Source organism: Ovis canadensis, chromosome 12, assembly GCF_042477335.2.
Source record: "Ovis canadensis isolate MfBH-ARS-UI-01 breed Bighorn chromosome 12, ARS-UI_OviCan_v2, whole genome shotgun sequence".
In the NCBI taxonomy this organism is placed as follows: Eukaryota; Metazoa; Chordata; class Mammalia; order Artiodactyla; family Bovidae; genus Ovis; species Ovis canadensis.
The window spans coordinates 30,726,338-30,751,538 of NC_091256.1; the positions used below are offsets into that span (position 1 = coordinate 30,726,338).

Below are 25,201 nucleotides of genomic sequence, written 5' to 3' on the forward strand. Positions count from 1 at the left end.
GGCCAATATTGTAGATATCACAATGTTAGGTGCCTGGCATGCTGCAGCCCACGGGGATGCAAAGAGTCGGACACCACTTAGCCAATAACAACAACGACAACAACAATATATTAGGGCAGTTTGTGCAGGCCTGTATCTTACAAAGCAGGCTCTCTGAACTTCACCAGAATCTTGCTCAGAGTTGGAGGGAAAGGCAAGTCTTAGGGGCAACATCAGACAGAGTTGAACAGAGCAAGAAGAGACAGCAAAGAACCATGCCAGGCAGGGCAAACTAGACAACTCAAAATAGTGGTGAGCACAGCCTTGTCTAGCAAGAGCACAGTCTCCTTTTTCAAAATCACTGTTTACTGTTTTGCTCATTTCCAAAATATCTTCTTTAGCAGGTCATTAATGCAAGGAACTAGAAGTGTAAACTGAACCTTTGTGGCAACATTCTTGAAATGTTCGGTGTGAAGCATGGAAAAAGGAAAAAAAAAAAAAGAAACACCACACAGATGGAAAATACTGTCATGAACTGACATGTTCTATTTAAAAACTGTTTGTCAGCTGTAGTTAAGTTGATGCTGTCAGCATGGCAACAAATCATAACATTTTGCATGTTTTGCTGCATGCTTGAAGCGGGCAGAGCACACAGCATGCTTTGATCATAGCTGGGTGGGGGGCAGTTTAGGAACCAAGCAGTCAGTGGAACAGAACAGAACAAGTCTGATCTGCTAGTCCCTAAAGGTCAGCCACCAGGGAAGAGGACGGTGCTATCTCTGATGTGCTATCTCTCAGTGTCTCTGAAAGAAAACTGCTGTCCAGAGATTTTAAAGAGGGAAGCCTGTAGCCCAGGAGTTCTAAGAGGAATCCCTCCTCTATCTTGCTTGTTGTGTACCACTCAGTGGTGCGTGACTCTTTGCAACCCCATGGACTGTAGCCCACCAGGCTCCTCTGTCCATGGAATTCTCCAGGCAAGAATAACTGGAGTATGTTGCCATTTCCTTCTTCAGGGGATCTTCCTGACCCAGGGATTGAACCTGGGTCTCCCACAGTGCAGGCAGATTCTTTACTGTAATGTCTGCAGTTAACATAGAGATCCAAGCCCTGTTAGAATGACATCCTCCTTTTTGGCTTTATCACATGCCTTTAAAAAAAGGGCAATGCTGAGTAATTATCAGCTAGCACTAGACTTGAGGGCCTCAGATCTGTATGCCTACCCTGGGATGGACAAAGCTACTTGTCCAGCAGCGCTACCTGTCCAGCCAAATCTGCTCTCCTCTGTTTCCTGGACCCAGGAGGAGACTGCATTCCCCAGGCCAGCAGCTGACAAGCCACATGACCACTCTTCAGACAAGGACCGATGAGCAACAGTGCAGCTCCCGCCTCATGTACTTGGGAGAAAAAGATCTGACCTGGACTTTGACCTTGTCGCCTTTCCTTGGCTGACATGACCAAGGTCAGGGCCACCTTAGAGGTTGTGTATTGAGGATGGCAAAACCACTGGCAGCCGGGCTTGCTAAAAACCTGTGAGGCAGAGCCACCTACCCACCTCCAGTATTTGCTTTAGTCTTTCACAGGAGAAAGAAACAAACTTATTATTTTTTTAAGAAAATTTATTTATATATTATAATTTATTTCTATATTATTTATTTCTATATTTCTAATTTATAAGACTCCTGTTCAGTCCCTAAGTCGTGTCTGACTTTGACCCTATGGACTGCAAGCATGCCAGGCCTCGCTGTCCTTCACTATTTCCTTGAGTTTTATAAGACTACATAGTATTTATTATTCTGCTTCTGGATATAATGATTTGCATTGTTTATGGAGACAGATTCAAGGCATGACAATTCAGAAGGCAAGTTTTTAACAATCCTAAGCAATGGCACCCCACTTCAGCACTCTTGCCTGGAAAATCCCATAGATGGAGGAGCCTGGTAGGCTGCAGTCCATGGGGTTGCTATGAGTCGGACACGACTGAGTGACTTCACTTTCACTTTTCCCTTTCATGCATTGGAGAAGGAAATGGCAACCCACTCCAGTGTTCTTGCCTGGAGAATCCCATAGATGGAGGAGCCTGGTGGGCTGCTGTCAGTGGGGCTGCACAGAGTCGGATACGACTGAAGCGACTTAGCAGCAGCAGCAGCAGCAGCAAGGAGTATGTTGGGTACTATTGCCCTCTTTTTTTTTTTTTCTGTAACTTTTTATTTTATACTGGAGTATAGTTAATTAACAATGTATTAGTTTCAAGTGTACAACAAAATAATTCAGTCATATATTCTTTTTCAAATTCTTTCCCGTTAGGTTGTTACAGAGTATTGAGCAGTGTTCCCTGTGCCATAGCATAGATCCTTGTTGGTTATCCATTTTTAAAAACAGCAGTGTGTACATGGTAACCCCAAATTCCCTAACTATCCCTCCCTCTACCCTTCCCCCTGGTAACCATAAGTTTGTTCTCTTGTGTGTCTGGAAAGGAACATTTATATTCTTTACTCTGCACTATTTTGGAGTGTTTGTTAAACAAGTTTATTACCCATGACTCATTCAGGTCCTGCATCTAACACTGGACAGTCTGATGCCTTGGAAAAGTCACTTAAACACTTTTGAGCCTCTTTTGTACCTGTACAATGGGCACAATTCATATTTGCCCTTACTGATTTAATGTTTTAATTTTGACTGTGCTGGGTTTTTGTTGCCACGCATGGGCTTTCTCTAGTTGCAGTGAGTGGGTTTAGTTGCCCAGCGGCATGTGGGGATCTTACTTCCCCAGTCAGGGATTGAACCCATGTTCCCTGCATTGGAAGGCAGATTCTAAACCACTGGACCACCACCACTTGCCCTTTTTTAACCTATAGGAATATGGACATGAGTAATTTGTAAAATACTGTTATACAAATATAAAGTAGAAGCTAACATAGGAATTTGAAGGAAAAAGCAATTCCTTCTAGCTGGAGTGATCACAGGAGTTTAAAGAGAAGAAGTTGAGGGGTAGGAGGCGGGAGGGAGATTCAAGAGGAAGGGGATTATGTGTATACCTATGGCTGATTCATATTGATGTATGGCAGAAGCCAACACAATATTGTAAAGCAGTTACCCTCCAATTAAAAATAAATCAATTAAAAAAATGTAGATTCTTCCCTCACGCACTTTATAGAGAAACAAACAAATTTTTAAAAAAATCTTCCAAAAGAGAGAAGTTGGGCAAAATCTTAGTAACATCGGATAGAATTTTAACTTGCAAGGAGGATGTACAAGGATGGAGAAAAAGCAGAGGACAAAATTTGAAATAAAGGCTGCATTTTTCAGAGTAAGGTAGCAGGCAGTTTGACTATAGTTAAAAATCTAATAGAAGGGTAGTAGGAAATAAGGCTAGAAAGATAAGTTTGAGAGCTGGACTGTAGGAGGGTAAGAGAGACTTGAACACTAGAACAGTGAATTCGATTGATCCTAGTAGAGGGGGTAACCTCATCCTCTTTACCTATGCTTGGTTGAGGACAATCACTGGCTTGAGACACTGTTCCGTAGAGATGCAGTGCTAGGATCTGGGAGAGTTAACTTGCGATCTGAATGGAAAGACCGAGAGAATCCGAGATGCCAATCTGGAAACTTAGCCCTGTGGAGCCACTGAACAAACCAGGAAGCACTTATCTCTAACCTTCCTGTGACATGGGATAACTAAATGCTTACTTTTCATCCAACACTAATTGGCATTTCTGATACTTGCAGCTGAAACATTTTTATTTAAGAGTCTGTATTGAATTTGCTACAATCTTGCTTCTGTTTTATGTTTTTTTTGGTCTTTTGTCCATGAAGCATGTGAGACCTTAGCTGCCAGACCAGGGATCAAACCCACACCCTTGCACTGGAAGGCGAAGTCTTAACCACTAGACTGCTAGGGAAGTCCCCAAAAGCATTTTTAAAGAGTAAGCAATGTAGGTGGTTCACTTAGAACCATGGAGAACAATGAATTAACATCTGGAAAAAATATTTGATCTCTGAAAAGATTATTTGCAAAACCATCACTTTAATTTCTCAGACATACACCTTTCACGAGCTATTTTGGTGGTTGTTCAGTCACCAAGTCATGCCCGACTCTGAAACCTCATGGACTGCAGCACACCAGGCTTGCCTGTCCCTCACCACCGTCACAAAAACATTATGAGATATATTTACAGAAGCAATCTAGAAAGGGACTTTACAAGAAAGAAACTTTTTGTCATTGATAAGTTTTATTTACAGGCATAGCACTTTTATGTTTGTAAAGTGCATAAAAATTACAAATATTCAGGAAAAAAGTCAGCCTGTAGAAAATTATTTTTAGAAAACTTTAGACCTAAGAAAACCCAGATAAATCAACTATATCTCCTTTATAACTTTACAGAGGAGAAAATTCAGGCCTCAGTATCATATTACATGCCTTGCTAAAACCCATGACTAGAACACCCAGCCTTTACTATTTTTTCTCCCACAAAGCATCACAATTTAGTTGCACTGCTGTCAACTAGATTTTCTTTTTGTTCCTAGTATAAGAAATACAGGAAAAATGTATTTTAAAGATCAAAGAGGGAAGGTCAGGTTACCTGGCATTACCTATAACTACTATGCATTTTACCAGGAGCATATGAATCTAAATTTGAAATGGAATATTTGAGTAATATTTAGATCAACAGGACCTATCCAAGCACATACGCATGGAGCAGAAGCATGTTGTCAGTATTCTTCATTATCTCCATGACACCCATGTACAACTTGCTAAATACCTCATTTTGTGTCATGTCCTCTACCTGGCCATTTCCCTAGATCTAGTCCTAAATTAAGCAAGGATTGGAAGTCATTCTGAGCATAAGTAGAGTACTAGAAAGTAATGCCAATGTCATTTATTCTTCCTCTCTCTTTAGCTTCCCCTCTCCATGTACTCCCTAGGTTCTTGCCAGGTTAAAGCAGGGGAAGACCAGGAGAGAAAAGCTGTTTCTGATATTTAAAACCCTCAACCACTGGTTCAGAAACAAATATTCGAAGAAAGGAGGAGATACAAATTAGATCTTTTACATCCGTGAAGTAAACTTGGGGTGGAGGCCCACAGGAAAAATGCAGAGAGTACTCTTGGTGTATCTCCTCAGCTTGAAAAAATGCTATTTAATAGGTGTCTTTATGTAAAATAATTCAGTCTTTGAGACGAGACTAAGCAGCAGAATTTGATGCTTTAGCCCAGATTAGTAGTTTTATAAATGTGGTGACGAAGTTTTTTCTTAGATGATCGTACAACAAAGCCTTCACTGGTTTGTTAAATAGAGTGCTTCATAAAGAAAAACTGGTCGGCTGTGGTTGATTCTGTTGCCGTATCACAGGAACCACGGAAGGGACTCATTCAAGTACAGCCTCTCCTGCAGTTCCCATTTCAATTTTCATAAGGCACGGTGATCCCTTAGTAGAAAAGAATCACTCGAAGTCTGATGGGAATATGATCAGTGACCTTAAATCCTTTTCTTTGCAAAATCAGAGTCATGTCATACAGAATTCAGAATTTCTAACAAATTTTCCAGACAGATTTTCTTAGCTGCTGTCCCTTTTGGCTGGCCCATCTTTATCTTTCATGTTTACCACCCGATCTCCTTATACAACCCTTTTCTTCCCAGGGTGGTTGCTAACATCTGGATATTTTTGAACACACTTCTTTTACTGCTAATCTTGGAGACTGAGCAGGTCAGGGTTTTTGTTGTTGTTGTTGTTGTTTTTTGTTTTGTTTTTTGTTTGGCCATGGCTCATGGCTTATGGAATCTCAGTTCCCTGACCAGGGACTGAACCCTGGCCGTGGAAGTGAACGCGTGGAATCCTGATCACTAGGCCACCAGGGAATTTTGGAGCAGGTCTGTGTTTGGACGGAAGACTGGGATGGTAAGTGTCCTAAATGCCCCCTCCCCAAATTCCCCCTTCTATGTTTGTATCTGTGTACAGCACTCCGTCGCTCAGTCATGTCTGACTCTTTATGACTCACCAGACTGTAGCCCTCCAGGCTCCTCTGTCCACAGGATTCTCCAGGCAAGAATACGGGAGTGGGTTGCCATTTCCTATTCCAGGGAATCTTCCTGACCCAGGGATCTCTTGCACCTCCTGCATTTACTACTGAGCCACCTGGGAAGCCCCATCTTTGTATAGGCCCCTCCCATACTGTACCAGGATCAGTCTGTGTGACCAATAGAACACCACAGAAATTATGGCATGTCACTTCTGAGGCTGGATTACAAAAGACACTGTGGCTTCTTTTTTGGCCTCCTTTTCTCTCTCTAATTGTGAGCTTTGGGGAAAGCCAGCTGCCTCACCCTGAGCAGCCATCTGGAGAACCCCACGTGGTGAGGAACTGAGGCCCTCCAGCTGGGAACCAGAGGAGGGAACTTGGAAGGAGACCCTCCTGCTCGGTCATGGCTTCAGAGGACCTCAGTCCTGGCCACCAGCTTGACTGAAACCTCATGGGAGACCTGGAGCCAGAAGTAGACACCTACGATGCTCCCAGACTTTGGACTCTCAGAAGCTTCATGAGGTAACAGACAGCTCCTGTCTTAAGCCATTACATTTACTAGTAATTTGTTCTGCAGCTTTAATGCATGCTAACAGGCACTGCAAAGGTTTTGTTTTTGTTTTCTTTTCTCCTAATCTTTAAGGAACTTGAGGATAGGAGCCATATCTTATTCATCTTCAGGTTCAGTAGCGTGCCTTAGGACAGAGCAGATCCAATAACCGTTTTCTGAATGAATGATCATCTCCTTCCTGTTTTTATCATTAAAGTAAATTCAATGACAATTACACTTCCAGACTTCTGACTTAACTGTTTTTTTTTTTTTTTAAATAATGTGGTTTCACCCAGAGAATATAGAAAAGGGGAAAAAAAATCTGAAATGAGATCACCTTTCAAAGGCTCCAATTTTTTTTTTAATGCTCCCACCATTAAGAGTTCAATATAAATTTACAATAAGGCTCAGTGAGCAATTTAGGAAGCCTTGGCCTCCTGCCTTATAAGCATTCATGATTACAAACTAAGACTTGGCCTCGCCAGTTAAGGCATGACAGCGGGATGGGGAAGACTAAAGGCTGACGTAAGCGTGAAAAAAATGAGCTCCTGGAGCTCTTGGGTCTCAGGGGACGGTAGAATGATTCTCAAGATGACCTGGGGAAACCACTCCTAAAGGCTAAGAGTCCCTTGGTAACTTGACAGCTTGGGGAGAAGCAGGGATCAACACCTTCCCAGCTTTGTCTGTAGGTGGGAACTAAATAATTCATGATATATCCATCCCTCCAGATCCACCAACCCCCAAATTCTAATGTAATCCTATTGGGAAAACACAGCTTGAAGAGTGGGTACAAGAACCCATTACCACGCTGAGAAATGAAGTCGCACCCATTCAGTTCAGTTCAGTTGCTCAGTCGTGTCTGAGTCTTTGAGACCCCATGGAGTACAGCATGCCAGGCTTCCCTGTCCATCACCAGCTCATGGAGCTTGCTCAAACTCATGTCCATCAAGTCGGTGATGCCATCCAATATCCCATCCTCTATCACCTCCTTCTTCTCCTGCCTTCAATCTTTCCCAGCATCAGGGTCTTTTCCAGTGAGTCAGTTCTTTGCATCAGGTGGCCAAATTATTGGAGTTTCACCATTACCATCAGTCCACCCAATGAATATTCAGGACTGGTTTCTTTTAGGATTGACTGGTTTAATCTCCTTGCACCCATTAGGAAGCCTCTTAGGAGACATGCGTGATATTTACTAACAGGGCAACATATTTTTTTTCCCACTGACTAAACCCCTTTCCTAGGGCTTCCCAGGTGGCTCAGTGGTAAAGAATCTACCTGACAATAGAGGAAACTCGGGTTCGATCCCTGGGTTGAGAATATCCCGTGGAGAAGGAAATGGTAACCTAATCTAGTATTCTTGCCCGGGCAATCCCGTGGACAGAGGAGCCTGGTGGGCTATAGTCCATGGGTTGCAAAGAGTTGAACATGACTTAAGAGGCTAAACAATAACAAACACCTCTCCTAGACAGTGATCTCTTCTGGGAGAGAGTTACTGTAGTTATTACTTACGTATATTAGTAAGCATTATCATTACTTTGTACTGAGTACAAGAAGAAAAGCAAAGGTTTTGCTCAGCACAGTTGAAGTTTGACCAAAGAAAAGTTCAAAATGCATGAATGAAAAAAACAAAACAAAACAGCATTTCACTGGGAAATCATTTCCATGAATTGCATGAACTATATCTTTAGGGACTTGGGTAAGCTCTAGCCTTCTTTTGGGAAAGAAAAGACTCAGGAAAAGCTGTCTTCCTTTCCTTCATTCTCAACTAGCTGACAAACAAATACAGCTCGAGAAACCAAGAGCCAGAATCATTTCTTTGTCATTTTAAAAAATTCACTAAAATATTAAAAGAGGAAAGAACCGGCTAGGGTCATACAAGAAAGGGCCTCAGGTTCAGTTAATTTCCATTCCAGATAACAAGCTTGGATTCCTGCATCACTTGACAAAAGACTGCTTACTCTCAAAAATGAGAGGACTGCCCCAAAGGCATAAAGTAATACGCTCCGAGGACTAAACTTTAAAACCAACAGACTTGGAAAAATAAAATGACAGCTCTGTTCCTTAATTACAACTCTTTTTCCACCAAAATAAACAGACAAATAATCAGACTGTGTAATACATCAACTTTTAACATCTTTTTTAAAAACACAATCACATATATAAGAAAACAAAGGTGATTTGAAATGTAGGATCCTGGAATTTTGATTTTAAGAAGGTGAAGACTTTTCTGTCCCCTTCATCTTAGAAATTATCTGCAATACAACAATACAAACAGAAACACATCCTCCATCATTGATAAAAAATAGACGTACTTGAGCCTGAACCATGGTACAGGAAGTTGAAAAGCAGAGGTCAGAGGAATAAATGTTCAAGAGAGACACAGGAAGTGAACTGCAAACACAGACAAAAATGGGATACTAACAAGAAGCAGGACTCTGCACTCAAAGTTTAGGAGTCAAGTGCATTGGGTATACCTAGCATCCCTTGCTGAAAATGAGGGTATTGCAGGAAAGCCTGCATTCCCCTCATCACCCCCCGCCCCCTCAACCAGGCTCCCAGAATTTTCTCAGGCAATTGTATATCCCCAAGGCAAGACACTGGAGGACTTGGAGAGAACAGAAGGATCCAGAGAAAAGACCAACAAAGACGAGCACTTTGGGATTCTCTCAAGAACAGCAACAAAACTGACCTACAAATCACCCTAGAATAAAGGCAGCCCATTCACGATCTCTATTCACGAAGCCATCAACTCACCATCACTTTTTTAGGGCCTCACTTTTAAATACAAATAGAACAAGCATTTGAGCTTGTTGAGTTTCTTCTCCTGTTATGGACTGTTGTTTTCAGTTGCTAAGTGGTGTCTGACTCTTTATGACCCCACGGACTGCAGCACTGCAGGCTCCTCCATCCTCCACTGTCTCCAGGAATTTGCTTGAATTCACGTCCATTGAGATGTTATGGACAAATATACATTTTTCCAAATCGTGAAACAATCTTTCCCTGGCATCTACAGTCTATCCTAACTCCAATCCAGTTCCATTCCTTCCTTTCCCTGCCTGACTTTCTGTGGCACCCCCTCTTCCTCAGGCCCTAGCATCCCCTCAACCCTGAGGTCACCACCAACCCCTTCCATGCTTCCTAATGCTCCAAGCCAGTACTTTGGCCACCTGATGCAAAGAACTGACTCACTGGAAAAGACCCTGATCCTGGGAAAGATTGGAGGCATGAGGAGAAGGGGACATCAGAGGACGGGATGGTTGGATGGCATCACCAACTCGATGGACATGAGTTTGAGCAAGCTCTGGGAGCTGGTGATGGACAGGGAGGCCTGGAGTGCTGGAGTCCATGGGGGTCACAAAAAGTCGGACACAACCGAGTGACTGAATTGAGTGACTTCTTGGCTGTCTTTTGACACTACTAACTCTGCTCCAGTCATTCAACCTCAAAACTGAAGCAGCTGAGGGTTTCTTTTTTTAAAAAATGAAGTTGTAACTTTAGGATAGTTTTAAATTTGCAGAGACTTCCTGGTGGTCCAGTGGTTAAGATCCCAGGCTCTCAATACAGGGACCTGGATTCAATCCCTGGGCAGGGAATGAGACCCCACACGCCACAGTAAAGATGGAACATCACATGTGCCGTGACTAAGACCTGTTGCAGCCAAGTAAGTAAAGAAATAAATCTGCAGGGAAGTTGTGAAGACAGCACCAGAGCGGTCCCTTCCGTACATCTGGAATCCAGTCTCTAACTTTCCACATGTTACATTAGTAAGGGTACATTTGTCACGTCTAATGAACCACTGTTGATGCATTATTCTTAACTAAACTTCTTATTTACTCAAACGTTCTTAATTTGTATCTATTGTTCTTCTGGCCCAGGACCCATCTACAATGTCACATCATATTTAGTTATGATGAGGCTTCAGGTTTCTCTAACATTCCTCAGACTTTGTTTTCAGTGATCTCGACAGTATTGAGGAGTTCTGGTTAAGGACTCAGTAGAATCTCCACTGAGATTTGCTTGAGATTTGTTGCATATCTAGATTGGGGTGATGGGTCTGGGGCCAGAAGACCACAGAGGTCAAGTGCCATCTCAACGGTACATACTACTGACATGATTTATCACGGCTGGGGCTGACCTTGATCACCTGGAAGAGGCCTTCTATGTCAAGTTGCCCCTGCCCCAGTGTGAAATTTCTCTTCCCCATCCCTCTTTCCATAGCGTACTTCTGGGAAGGCAGTCACTGTGCATGACCCTTACTTAAGAAGTGGGCGGCTATGCTCCTCCTGCTTCAGAGCAAAGTATCCATAGAGATTATTTTGAATTCTTCTCAGCATCATTTTTGACTAGTCTTTTGCCCTTGATCTCCATTCCAGGCATTTTCTCAATAAGTAACCAGTACAGGGGGATTCAGTTTAGATGTGGCTACTCCAAACCCTGACTCTTTTGATGGAAATAAAACAGACTAAATTATTCCTGGTATCTTAGAGCTTCCTTCTTTCTTTCCCTTCTTCAACAAATTTGTGGTGTCTGCTATACATTAGGCCTTGCATTAACTTTAGGAACAGGGCTAAGTCACAGGGATATGAGGGCTCAAAGCTTATTAACAGTGGCCTCTAATTTAGCTAAGGAGTCAGAGAAAGCTTCTTGGAGGCCATGACTTCTGAGTTAAGATCTGGTGGGGAGAAATATGCCCATGAAAGGGAGATGTAAGAGAAGAGAAAAGTCTATTTAGGTCTTCCACCCATTTTTTTTCATTTTTTGAGCACTCAAAGCCACGAATTAAGAGAAACGTAAATCAAATCTACAACAAGGTATCATCTAATACCAGTCAGATAGGTCATCATCAAAAAATCTACAAACAATAAATCCTGGAGACAATGTGGAGAAAAGGGAACCCTCCTACACTGTTGGTGGAAATGTACAGATAAATTGATGCAGCCACTATGGAGAACAGTATGGAGGTTCCTTAACAAAACTAAAAATAGAATTACCACATGACCCAGCATATATCTGGAGAAAGCCATAATTCAAAAAGATACACACACCCCAGTGTTCACTGTAGCACTGTTTACAATAGCAGGCACATGGAAGCAACCTAGACGCCCATCGGCAGAGGAATGGATAAAGAGGATATGGTACATACATACAATGGAATATTACGCAGTCAAAAAAGAACAAGGCTATGGCATTTTCAGAGATGTGGATGGACCTAGAGACTGTCATACAGAATGAAGTAAGTCAGGAAGAATAAAACAGGAAGAGTAAAACCACTTATATGTGGAATCTAGAAAAATGGAACAGATGACTGTATTCACAAAGCAGAAATAGACACATAGATCTAGAGAATAAACTGGGGGAAGAGGAGAGGCAATGAATTGGGAGATTGGAACTGACATATATACACCTCTTGTTTATAATAGATGACTAATGAAACCCTATGATATAGCACAGGGCACTCAACTCAATCCTCTGTGGTGACCTAAATGGGAAGGAAACTAAAAAAGAAGGGATCTATGTAGACATATAACTGATTCACTTTGCTGTACAGCAGAAACTAACACAACATTGTAAAGGAGCTATACTCCAATGAAAACAAATTAAAAAAGAGAGAAAGAGAAAAGAGAGAGAGAGAAAAGAGAGAACATTCTGGTTGGAGGGACAGCATGAGCAAAAGCTGACAGGGGAGGGAGTGTGGGGGGAAGTTCTGCAGAATGACGAGCAAGGGAGATGGGGGAAGGGGGCATCTGGGGAGCCAGGAAGGGCTGTCTCCTGAGAATCCATAAGCAACACGTGGTCACTAAGGGCAGGACTGTACCTTGGATAGAGAGACGTTTGCAAATGATTTTTTTTTTTTAATTTTTTTTTTTTTATTTTTATTTTTTTAAGAATCAGATAGGAGCAATCAGGGTGTTGCAAGTCCTGATTACGCAGAGCCGTTAATCACGAATCATGCGAGCTCCAATCATCATGTTCTATTCTGCCCTCCGAAAGGAGGAACAGGTAAGGATTATCCTACCTGACGATGCAAATGATTATTAAGTCGGCCAAAGGCAGACTCTTCCTGGGCAGAAGGAACGGATGCAGGACCGCCAGTTAGGAGGCCTTCACTGAGTCTTAAGAGGAGGTGATGGGAGCTTGGCCTAAGACTGGGACAGTGTGGGAAGGACAAAGAGGGATACACATATACCTACCTCATGGAGTTTCGTGAGGTCATGAGTTAATAAACACAATGCATTTAAGCGAGTGCCTGCCTCATACTAACTGCTAATAATAATACTGCTTATATGATCTTGAATAGACATCTAAATGGGAATCAACCCCCTTACCAACAAAATGAAGAGGCTTGGCTATATAATTTCCAAGATCTTCTCTAACCCTAAAGCATTAATTATTGTTCGCTAGTTTAAGAGGACTGTCAGCTCTTATGTGTGCTGTTCCCAAGAGCTGACTTAGTAAATGTTACCTTCACTTGGTTACCCTATACCATTGCAATACCATCAGAGCCTTTTCAGAGAATTGACAATGGGCAAAAGGTAAATATGTAACTGATATTTCATTCCTAAACATTTCACATTCTGTAGAACTGGTTATGCATTTCTACCCATTATACCATCACACTATCTTGTTATTTCTGCCAGGTCTAGAAAGTATTTCAGGAGTAAATCTACCCCAGCAAACTTTAAACACTCAGACATGACACCAACACCTGTGGAAGCACAACTTAAATGTTAGATCTGATTTCTCAGGGTAGAGGGGGTCATTATAATCAGTGAATCAGTGAGGAATGGAAAGCACTAAATGGGTCTGACATCTTGCTAGGATTTATTGTCAGTACAAAGAACACAAGTCCCTGTCTTCAAGGAGCTTACAGTTTATCTCAGGGGGAAAGATTATACAATTATATGTCATATAATCCAAATACAACATAAGATTATAGAAATTATGAATGGTTTCTCAATTCAGACTCTTTAGACAGTGCAAAGAATTCAGAGGAGAGGGAATAAAAGCCATATAATGATCAAAAAGAGTCAAGAGCATTGAGATATATTATCACAGTGAAGTTTTTACTTCAAAAACTTTGGAAAATCTCAACCAAAAGGATAAATGTATTCTATGAACCCTTGTCAAAACTTACATCCTTCATACAAACTAGAAAAAAGAATACATAAGCATTCCAGATTCTTCTACTAAACTGGGTAAATTTATCTGTAATGATAACTGCAAATTAATTTAGAATTATCACTTACATAGCCTGAGAAACTTGTGATATTCTTGAGAACCATGTGATATCCTCCTAAACCCACATTTATTTGTAAATAAAACTATCTTAATCTATTACACACAGGGAGGAGGAATCTCACTATCTTTCAAATAACATTACACTAAAACAAAGACAGGAAATAGAAGCTTCTAAAGGTGAGAAAAATAAACTAAAAATTCAGTTGTAAATGAGCTAACATCACAAGTAAATTTAAGGTAATAAAACAGATGATTTTGCTGAAAATTTAACACCTCTCAACACAGCTATCTGCCCAGTGGTCAGGAAATCAGTAACATCTTGTCAGCAATGCGCCAAGTACATCAATGACACAGAATCTAAAAACAACAAAAGCCGAGCATGACCCTAGCCATCGGCTCACAGGTTTTTCTCAACTGCCCTTTCCTGGCTCATTCTAACACTGAGGAATTCGCAAATAGCAGGAAGAACACAGGCTGGTAGGAAAAGCAGGGAAACAATGTAGATAATTTCGAAAGGCAAGCAAGAAATATTTCAAAGAACGTGGGGACATTTAAGAAACATCTTTTCAAACTTATAATTGATAAACTGGGGTGTAGGTAGGGGGAGCGGTTAAAACTCAGGAAAGTATCCCTTTAATAAGGGATGATAAGTCATTATATACAGTGTTCTATTTTAATAAGAAACATCATTTTCTCAAATTAAAACACCAAAGCAGGGGTCTTTAATTACTTTTGGGCCAGACGCTCCTTTGAGGATCTGATGAAAGTCAGACATTTTCCTCTGAAAACTACATGCTCTCACAAATTTGCTGCAGCATTCAAATTTCAACATAATTTATGGACTCACATCTCTGCCCAACATCAAACCCATCCTTCTATGGGTTCCCCATTGTCTTGTAGGCTCACGTGTTAAAGGCTTATAAGCCCCCAATTTTATGAACTATTGTGTATTGAAACATGCTTAAGACCTTGGAACAAGACTATGTGTATGCATAACTGGATTACTTTACATCTGGACATCTGCAACTAACACAACACTGTAAATCAACTCTTGTTATTCAGTCACTAAGTCGTGTCTGACTCTTTGCAACCCCATGGACTGAAGCATGACAAGCTTCCCTGTCCTCCACTATCTTCTGGAGTTTGCTCAGACCCACGTGCATTGAGTTAGTGATGCCATCCAGCCATCTCATTCTCTGTTGCCCCTTTCTCCTCCTGCCCTCAATCTTTCCTATCATCAGGGTCTTTTCCAGAGTCGTCTCTTCGAATCAGGTAGCTTAAGTATTGGAGCTTCAGCACCAGTCCTTCCAATGACTATTCAGGGTTGATTTCCTTTAGGACTGACTGATTTCATCTCCTTGCTGTCCAAGGGACTCTCAAGAGTCTTCTCGAGCACCACAATTTGAAAGCATCAATTCTTCAGCATTCAGCCTTCTATGGACTAGAAGGCTAGTCCAACTCCAACATTCCTACATGACTACTTGAAAAACCATTGCTTTGACTATATGGGCTTTTGTCAGCAAAGTGATGTCTCTGCTTTTTAATATGTTGTCTAGGTTTGTCATAGCTTTTCTTCCAAGGAGTAAACTTCTTTTAATTTCGTGGCTATAGTCACTGTCTGCAGCAATTTTGGAGCCCAAGAAAAGAATATTTGTCACTGTTTCCACATTTTATCTATCTATTTGCCATGAGGTGATGGAACCAGGTGTCATGATCTTTGTTTTTTGAATATTTAGTTTTAAGCCAGTTTTTTTCACTCTCCTCTTTCACCTTTACCCAGAGGCTCTTTAGTTCCTCTTTGCTTCCTGTCACTAGAATAGTATCATCTGCATATCGGAAGCTGTTGATATTTCTCCTGGCAATCTTGATCCCAGCTTGGGATTCATCCTGTCTGGCATTTCGCATTATGCACCCTACATAGAAGTTAAGTACGCAGAGTGACAATATAAAGCCTCAATATACTCCTTTCCCAATTCTGACAGTCTATTGTTCCATGTCCGGTTCTAACTTGTTTCTTGACCTGCACACAGATTTCTCAGGAGACAGGTAAGGTGGTCTGGTACTCAATCTCTTTAAGAATTTTCCACAGTTTGTTGTGATCCACATAGTCAAAGGTTTTAGTGTAGTCAACAAAGTCAAAATAGATATTTTTCTGGAATTCCCATGCTTTCTCTATGATGCTAGCAATTTGATCTCTGGTTCCTCTGCCCTTTTCTAAATCCAACTTGTACATTTGGAAATTCTTGATAACATAGTATTGAAGTCTAGCTTGAAGGATTTTGAGCATAATCTTGCTGGCATGTGAAATGAGCATAATTGTATGGTAGTTTGAACATTCTTTGGCATTGCCCTTTTTGGGGATTGGAATGAAAACTGACCCTTTCTAGTCCTGTGGCCACTGCTGAGTTTTCCATATTTGCTGACATACTGAGTGCAGCACTTCAACAGCATCATCTTTTAGGATTTGAAATAGCTCAGCTGGAATGCCATCATCTCCACCAGCTTTGTTTTGTAGCAATGCTTCCTAAGACCCACTTGACTTCACACTCCAAGATATCTGGCTCTAGGTGAGTGACCACACCATTGTGGTTATGTAGGTCATTAGACTTTTGGATAGCTCTTCTGTGTATTCTTGCCACCCCCTTTTCATCTCTTCTGCTTCTGTTAGGTCCTTGCTGTTTCTTTCCTTTATTGTGCCCATCTTTGCATGAAATGTTTCCTTGACATCTCTAATTTTCTTGAAGAGATCTCTAATCTTTCCCATCCTATTGTTTTGCTCTATTTGCACTGTTCACTTAAGAAGGCCTTCTTATCACTCCCCACTAAAATCAACTACACTCCAATATAAAACTAAATTAAAAATTGAAAAAAACCCCACATATTTTTGAATAGAATACATATTCCAAAAAGCATTTCATTTTACTGATTGTGTGGTATACAATGCTATCCATTTAATTTCTTATCCATTCTTGGTCATCACCAATTCTTGGAACTCACTTCTCCCTGTTTGTTTTTCCATCTTGGTTCCCAGTCCATGCATTTTCAGCATTCTGTTGCTCAAAACTACTTTGCAGGAAGAAAGCGGAGAAAAAAATGTTTCAAAGGTGAGAGGAAAATCAGTCACTTGTGCTCTTGGCAGCCCTGGTCATTGGTTTAGTTGTTTATTTATTCAGTCAACAACTTGAGAGTCGACTATGTATCAGGAGGAGGGAGGCAGCAGGCTTGAAAAAGAGAAAGCTGCCCCCTCCCCAGTGCACCCCAAAATAGTTTAGTGTCCAGAGTAGTGACTGGAGAAGTGGTTAGAGTAGGTGGATATATAACAAGGTGCCGTGAGGATACGAGGACACCCTCGAGGCAGGGTGTTTTCTGCTTGGAGACATGGAAAATTGAGCTGAATGGCGGTTAAAGAAGGTGGGAAGGGAAGAACAGGAAGGGCACGGAGACACAGAGGAAAACTAATGCACATCTTCTCTCAGGAATGGGGCGCCCAGGCAAGGAAGGTTGAGAACTGCAGTGTGGTTGGGACACTCTGGGCATTAATGGAAGGAACGCAGCAGCAGCAAGAAAGTGAAAAAGAAGGGGGGGGGGGGAGAATTAATTGAATTGTTACTTGCTGCTGATAATGCCAAAAGCTAGTTTAAAATATCCAATCAGAGTTGCAGTTTGATCTCTATTTCTGTTATGCAAATAAGATTATCTATATTATTTTTCTAGATTCCACATATATGCATTAACATGAACGAACATACCAACACCAAGGGGGAAAGGGGGTGGGTAGGATGAGTTGGGAGCTTGGGACTGACATGTATATGCTATTGATACTATGGATAAAACAGATAATTAACGAGAACCTAGTGTGTAGCTACAGAGAAGGCAATGGCAACCCACTCCAATACTCTTGCCTGGAAAATCCCATGGACGGAGGAGCCTGGAAGGCTGCAGTCCATGGGGTTGCCTCAAGTCGGACATGACTGAGTGACTTCACTTTCACTTTTCACTTTCAAGCACTGGAGAAGGAAATGGCAACCCACTCCAGTGTTCTTGCCTGAAGAATCCCAGGGACAGGGGAGCCTGGTGGGCTACCGTCTATGGGGTCACACAGAGTCGGACATGACTGAAGCAACTTAGCTCAGGGAACCCTACTTGGTGCTCTGTGGTGACCTAAATGAGAAGGAAATCCAAAAGAGAGGGGATATATGTATACATATAACTGATTTACTCTGCTCTACTGTAGCAACTAACCAAACACTGTATAGCAACTATACCCAAATAAAAACCAATTAAAAAAATAAAAATAGCACACAAAAAAGACAAAATTGTAGTTGGAAAAGAAACAGAAATTATGAGCAAAATTAAGTAACTATATTAGAACCAGCAGCCTAATTTGGGGAGCCCAATGCAAAATAAAAATACGGGGCTGGTTCTTTGTTCAAAATTATGACTTATTTCAAGATGGTAATAGGAGACTATTAAGCCAAATATAGGGCCCTTCTGAGCATTGGACCCTATGTGACTACACAGGCTGTACATCCCTGAATCCGGCCCTGATGATATTAGAAGGAAATGTCAGACATTCACCATGATTTGTTATTAGCATGGATAAATGACTCACAGTTCCAAAAACGGTGGCTATCACACCAGGCTGGGAGCCTTAGAGTCACTTCATTTTCTCAGCAATTCTATGAGGCACAGATACCCCTCTTAGATACTAAGAGACAAAAGAGCAAAAGAGAAAAGTGATCTTATATATATCTTAAAGATATTCCCTCAGTGCCTTGAGCCATGCTGCACTATAGTGAGCACTCCATACTGACTTGTAACCAAGTGTTTTATTTCTTTGCTCTGAGTTCATCTTTGGCTGAGCCATGAAAGTCCAGACTCTCTGAAGTCAGCCAGAGGGTCTGTGTTTATAGCTGTGAGTGAAAGATAGAAATAGAAAGGACCGCCTTTCACCATTCCAGTTACATCAGTCCATGGAGTCTCAAAACATCTACCTCTAGCATGAATGTGAGATGGGAATGTGGGGGGAGCAAAATGCCAGCACTCTCAGAACTGTCCTTTTTTTTAAAAAAACACAGACACAGCTCTGAGCACAAATTCCTTAATTTCCAGGAGAAATTATGCATTCAGATAGCACATACACATTACAGGAATACTGAATCTATTTTATTTATTTATTTAAACGAAGGATAATTGCTACAATATTGTGTTGGTTTCTGTGGTACAACCTGAATCTGTCATAACTATGTAACTATATATATATGTGTGTGTATACATATATCCCCTTCCTCTTGAGCCCTCCCCCTGCTCAGCACAATCCCACCTTTCTAGGTTGTCACAGAGTATCAGGTTGGGCTCCCAGGGTCATATAGCAGTTTCCCACCAGCTATCTACTTCACACATGTTGTTTGTATATACCTAACAGAGGGCATGGCTACCCACCCCAGGATTCTTGCCTGGAGAATCCCATGGACAGAGGAGCCTGGCAGGCTATGGTTCATAGGGTCTCAAAGATTCGGACATGACTGAAGTGACTGAGCAGGCAGGCAGGCAGGCAGTGTATATATGTCAATGCTACTTTCTCAATTCGCCCCACCCGAAATCTATTTTAAAAGAAGTTATTAAATCTTCAGACCCTACAGTAATTTCTGATTTCTCCCAGCAAACCTCCAATTAAGAGTTTCATGAAACAAAGCCTTGCTAGAGGGTTCAGGTTCATCAGCGGGCTCACCCCTCCCCCTCTCTCCTCCGCCTCCCTCCAAAGCTTTGGAAGGACCTGAATCATCTATTGCCATCAATGAAATTCACTTTTTCAACTTAGGATGACAGTAAGAACGCCACGACCACAACAGACCATCAATTCAACAGTGAAAACCAAAGACTAAATATTTGCTAAAACTCCTTAGATTTTTATATCAACTTTTTAGCTTACTTGAACAGGTCATCTCTTGCACATTGGGGCAAGTGGGGGGCTGTGGATGGTGTATTCAGGGCTTTCTGTGGAGCCTCTGTCCTTTGGTCTTGGGAGGCCTCCACAACCCCTGTAGCTCAGTTCTGTGTGATTAATAGCTCTGCCAGGCATTCCTATTTAAAAACTATTCTTACTTTACGTCTTTTTTTTCTTTTTTCCTCCTCTGTCCCTGATTTTCTCTGATCCTTATTTTTCTCCTCAGCAGAATTACCCACTGTCAGAATTTTCTCCCTACTTTCCCAAGCCTTGTCACTTATATTCCACAGTGTGTTGGTTTGGAGAAGCTTTTGTTCAGTAGCTAGCAGGCCTTATGCAAATCTCACTGGCCAAAAGGTTCAACAAGGTAAATCATCAACTGGTACCTTTTCCCCCTTCTCACACCCCCCGCCCTACCCACCCCCCAATTCCAAATCCACATCCTGAGACAGAAAGAAAGAAAAAAAGCAACCCACCAAAGGAGACACTACATCGCTGCAAGCAAAGCAGTAGTTTCTCTGTTCAGCTTGTACAGTGGATGTGTAAGTGGCATTTTCAAAATTATTCTGTCAGCCCCATGACAATTTAATTAATTTATTTTTTTATCCCGTGCCTCAACTCTGTTGTTTGGGTAGCAATGTCCTGTCAATATCTTACTCAGGTGTAGCAGGGACGGGTCTAACAGCCCTGGGCCGGCAGCCAAGCTCACCGGTGACTGACGCTCGCTTAACTGAGCAAAGATTTGCTCTGCGTGGAGTGGGGCTTGACTGTACAAGGACCAGTGGTGACAGCCGGGGTGCCGGCTGGAATCCTAACAAAGCTGCTTCCAACGTGTGCTCAGGCGAGCGGAACCAGCACTTAAACTGAATGTTAAGGGGCTTCAATCTTGGTGGTGGTTTTTTTTTTTTTTTTGCTCCATCATTTACCGTCAGAATAAACCCTGGGATTTTACAGGGAAAACAGCACATTAGGGCACTTAAATCGCAAATCCTTGTACCTTTTTAAAAGGCTGTTGAAGATGTATTAACTTGTAGGAGCAGTCATTTAATTGCTTGCCTCTGCTACCCCACACACTATTTTTTTTTTTTAAATGACCAAATTAAACCTGCTGCACAAATTTGTGCTTTGAAGTTTCTGCCAAAGGATCATTCCTTTTAGGGCATGAGAAAAAGAACTGAAACGCTCTCCTTGGGTACCAATATCTGCAGCTTCCTTCCACCCCCTGACCCCCCACCTTCCCTGTCTCAGAAGTCTTCAGACAAAGAAGCAAATCATTGGCGTTTAAATGTTTCAAATTCATTTTCCAAGCCAGGTTCGAAAGTCACTGTCATAATTCCCTTTGGCATTTCAATGAAAGCCCGTAAGCATTTACAAACGGAGGAATGTTATACTTACAATTTGGGGATGTGTGATGCAGCCGTGTATCTTAAGAAAAAAAAAAAAAAACTTGTTACGTTTATAGGCTGTCCTTCCTGGTCAAAGACAACACCACTCTTGGTAAAGCTGAAGAAATTAGTGAGAAACAGGAAAGTCTTTTCCACACCGTGAACCTGTGAAAACTACTCTTTGCAAGGAGCCGTGGGAGCTGTTAGCAGAGTCTGCTGTTGTTTGAGACTTTGTCTCTTAGGTCAAATGCAGCCCAAAGCCAACAAGATGATTTACCATCTCACCGCTTTGAATCTGATGATATGCAACTGCCGGATGAAATATTTATACGAATTTCCCACTTCACCTATAAAAACCGTAGAGACACGCATAGGTACACAAACAACAGGCAGTCACGGCGCACATTTGTTTAGTTAGCTAGCAATTTTTAGAAGTTGTGTGTGGATAAGCTGATAGTGTCAGCGTGACAGAGGCAGTACATCTGGGTTGTTCAAGTGCTGGATGCCTTTTCCCTTGGAAAGGAGTCCTGTTCCATTGCATCAGACGCCCAGTAACATGATCTCATCAACCTATGTGAGCATCAGAGGTCCAGGCAGGTCACAAGTCAAATTCTCTCTGTTGCCAATTGAGATTGACATGTGCTGTTGTCTTAAAGATCACATGGTCCGATTTGGCCAAATGAGTGATCTCCGCGAAAAACCAAGGTACAGTTTGTCAAACTGAAAGGCATTTGCAGGCTCGAGTGTTAGGTTTCTACAGTAACAGTTGGCTGAATCTCTCTCTGCAGGTTAAAATATTGTTTTGTAATTGGGAAAAATTAAAATCTTCTTTTTCTTTAGGTCTTTGGTTTTGCTTTGGCTTTGTTTTGTTTCAGTCTGATTTTTAAAGCCACAGATGCCCAGACTACTACAAAGGGAGGCTGGTTGGACCTCCCTGGCAAGGACGGGACAGAAGAATGTCTGAGTCCTGTAGGAGAGAAGGCTCTTACACTCCATCTAACCTAAACCCGGTTAGCTGAGAAACAGCTCTTCATTCCTCTGTGGGACTTGGAACCTGGATGCTATAATTGAAAGCCAGTGTATTAAGCATAACACATCAAACCACTGTTAACACCCAGCCTCCCGCAAGGCAGCCTCCTAACAGCTCTGCTTTCTGCCTACAGTCTGTGCAAGCAAGTGGAACCGTCACATGCACTGCATGCTAAAGGCCGCAGCCTTTGTCTTCTCCAAGTTCTGTCTATTTCAGAGGCTAACATGCAGCAATTAGTCTAATTAATGTGAAACAATGAGCTGTGTTACCACTTATCAAATTGATTGTTCCCCTATCAAAACAAAACAGGCTGGCTTTTTGATGTAATTTCAAGAGATGATTTGAAATGTCATGTTGCTGGGAGCCAATTACCTTATGACTAGAGTCACGGTCAACAGAATACATAATTAGCATGAGTTTGGGAAGGCTGCTTACTGCTAGTATGTTAATTAACTGTCTTTTGTCATAAAACAAAAAGGTTGTACGGAAGGTTCTGAAATAGGTCTTTTTTATTTACATTTCCCTGCGCTTATCAACGTGAGGCATGACAATGCAAAAGAATAGAAAATTTGAATTCCCCTACTTCAGATGAATACTCAGCTTGCAAGGTCAGGGCCACGTGCAAACTGCAATGCCATCCACCTCGCTCCAGTCCTGCCCCAGTGTTATTATATTACTCGTGGATTTTAATTATCAGGTAAAACTCAAAAATAAGAAATACCAAGTCCCACGAAATAAATCCCCTAACAGACTTCTTTGGAGCTTCGCTTGCATTTGTGCATCTTATGAGGACTGGACAGTGCTTGGCTGACCTCGGAATTCCACTCAGGTGTCATCTTTCTATTTCAATCTTGAAATTCGGAGAGAATAAACCTGTCATCAAATGATGTTATTGCCTTTGCCACACTGTGACAGAGAGGGGATGTATAACGGCCACCTGTGGGTTTGTAAAGGCATCCTATCCATGAGCTAGGACTCCAAAACTCATCTGCAGGTTCCTCTCATCTGGGGGAGCCTGGCAATTCCATCTTCTTGATTAAAGAACTGATTCTGTACTTCTCGAGCCTGAATGCATTCTGGAGGTAGCTATAATCAGTAACTGACAATGAACAATCAAGTTCACGGCAGCTCCGAGGCATCATGGTTTGACAGGCACGTGGGTCAACTAGCTTCTGGTATGGAGATCAAGTTCAAGTTCCCAGAATCCAAATACCATTGTCCCACTGCCGAAAGATGGCATTGTGTGACATGCAAAAGCAGGGGGTCCTCTCTTGAAGATCCCACAGTTTTTGATGAGAAATGTGCTCCCATCTTGTAAGGGTCTGCCAACTCTTTCCTTTGTTTTTTTTCTTGGGATTTGGTTCTAATCTTACAGTCCTATTAGAAGGATCCTCAGAGGGCAAAACAAAACAAAATACAAGACTTCCTTGGTGGTACAGTTGATAAGAAGCCACCTGCCAGTGCAGGGGACACAGGTAGTATCCTTGGGCCAGGAGGATCCCACATGTTTCGGAGCAGCTAAGCCCATGAGTCATAACTGTTGAGCCCATGTTCTAGAGTCCAGGAGCTGCAACTGCTGAAGGCCAAGTGCCTAGAGTCTGTGCTCCACAGCAAAAGAAGCCACCAAAATGAGAAGCCTGCACACCACAATGAAGAGTATGAAGAGTAGCTCCTGCTCTCTGCAACTAAAGGAAGCATGTGTGCAGCGACAAAGGCCCAGTGCCCCCACTGCCCCCAAATCCCACAAAATACAACACCTTGCTATTGGAAATATTAAGTTTACTTTGCAAATTGGATTCTCCATACTAATTAGTTTCCATTTTTCAACAACTTTTTTTCCTATTTCTAACATCATTAAAATACTATTTAAATATAATATCAAAAAAACATTAAATGGTTGGGATGTAGTGCTTTTTCTTCTGGGGTTTGGGTTTCTCATGTTTGCAATGTAGAGTCAGGAATCTTGGGGTGCAGACAGCGGACAGAAAGGACCCGTGAATCAGCTAAACTGGAGAAGAAAGTGAGTTGCTGATCAACTCTTCACCTCTCTGTGACAGCTTCTCTTCTTTCTGCCAGTTTAAAAGTTTATTCTGAATTGAGGTTCTAGTTTTCAAAATGTTGGCTGGGGGAGACAGAACCAACATGAGGATGCTACCTGAGAAATTTGACTCATTCAATAGCTAACCATCACTAATCTGGAGGAGGAAATGAAAACTCATTCCAGTAGTCTTGCCTGGAAAACCCCATGGACAGAGGTGACTGGTGGGGTTGCAAAGAGTTGGACATGACTGAGCAACTGAACAGACACACATCACTAAATGCTTTTGAGGTATGAGAGCAGTGGTACTAACCCCAATATGGACATGAAAAGAAATTAACCAATTTTAACTAATTTCATAGCTGTGCATAGAGTTTCCGGTGTGCTTGCCACATTTCTTCTCCAGACTCAAGAGGTTACAAAACCCTACTAAAGATACGTGGTAGACTGAGAGACTTAGCATTGTAATAATGTCATCCATTATTACAATAATGTATCAGAGTCTGTCATACAGAGCACAGTAAGTCAAAGAGAAAAAACAGATATCGTATATTAAAAATGCATGTGGAATCTAGAAAAATGGTATAGATGATCTAATCTGCAAAGCAGAAATAGAGACACAGATGCAGAGAACAGACATATGGATGCCAAAGGGGAAGGAGAGGAGTGGATGAATTAGGAGGTTGCAATTGACATATACACACTGTGCGTGTGTGCGAGCTCTGTCTCAGTTGTGTCCGACTCTGCGACCCCATGGCCCCATCAGGCTTCTCTGTTCCTGGGATTCTCCAGGCAAGAAGACTACAGTGGGTTGCCATGCCCTCCTCCAGGTGTATGCTGCTGCTGCTGTTGCTGCTAAGTCACTTCAGTCGTGTCCGACGCTGTGCGACCCCATAGACAGCAGCCCACCAGGCTCCCCCGTCCCTGGGATTCTCCAGGCAAGAACACTGGAGTGGGTTGCCATTTCCTTCTCCAATGCATGAAAGTGAAAAGTGAAAGTGAAGTCGCTCAGTCATG

General features: G+C 42.0%; 1 protein-coding gene and 1 non-coding gene across 28 annotated transcripts in view; both read right to left on the bottom strand.

Moving 5' to 3' along the window:
* ESRRG (estrogen related receptor gamma) overlaps nucleotides 1-25,201 on the bottom strand; it is a 696,316-nt gene that overhangs the window by 313,385 nt on the left and 357,730 nt on the right. For 3 of the 27 annotated variants that reach the window (XM_069544605.1, XM_069544577.1, XM_069544608.1), the window contains one exon: nucleotides 21,127-21,156. The exons of the other annotated variants lie outside the window; for them this stretch is intronic. Coding sequence is in view for 1 of the 3 variants with exons in the window: in XM_069544577.1 (XP_069400678.1) it covers nucleotides 21,127-21,156 (30 nt within the window). In the remaining 2 variants the exon portion in view is untranslated. The remainder of the gene's footprint in view (nucleotides 1-21,126; nucleotides 21,157-25,201) is intronic. 27 annotated transcript variants of the gene reach the window in all.
* Nucleotides 12,433-12,568, bottom strand: LOC138416752 (U8 small nucleolar RNA). Its single transcript, XR_011247863.1, has one exon. It is a non-coding gene; the product is annotated as a U8 small nucleolar RNA (small nucleolar RNA).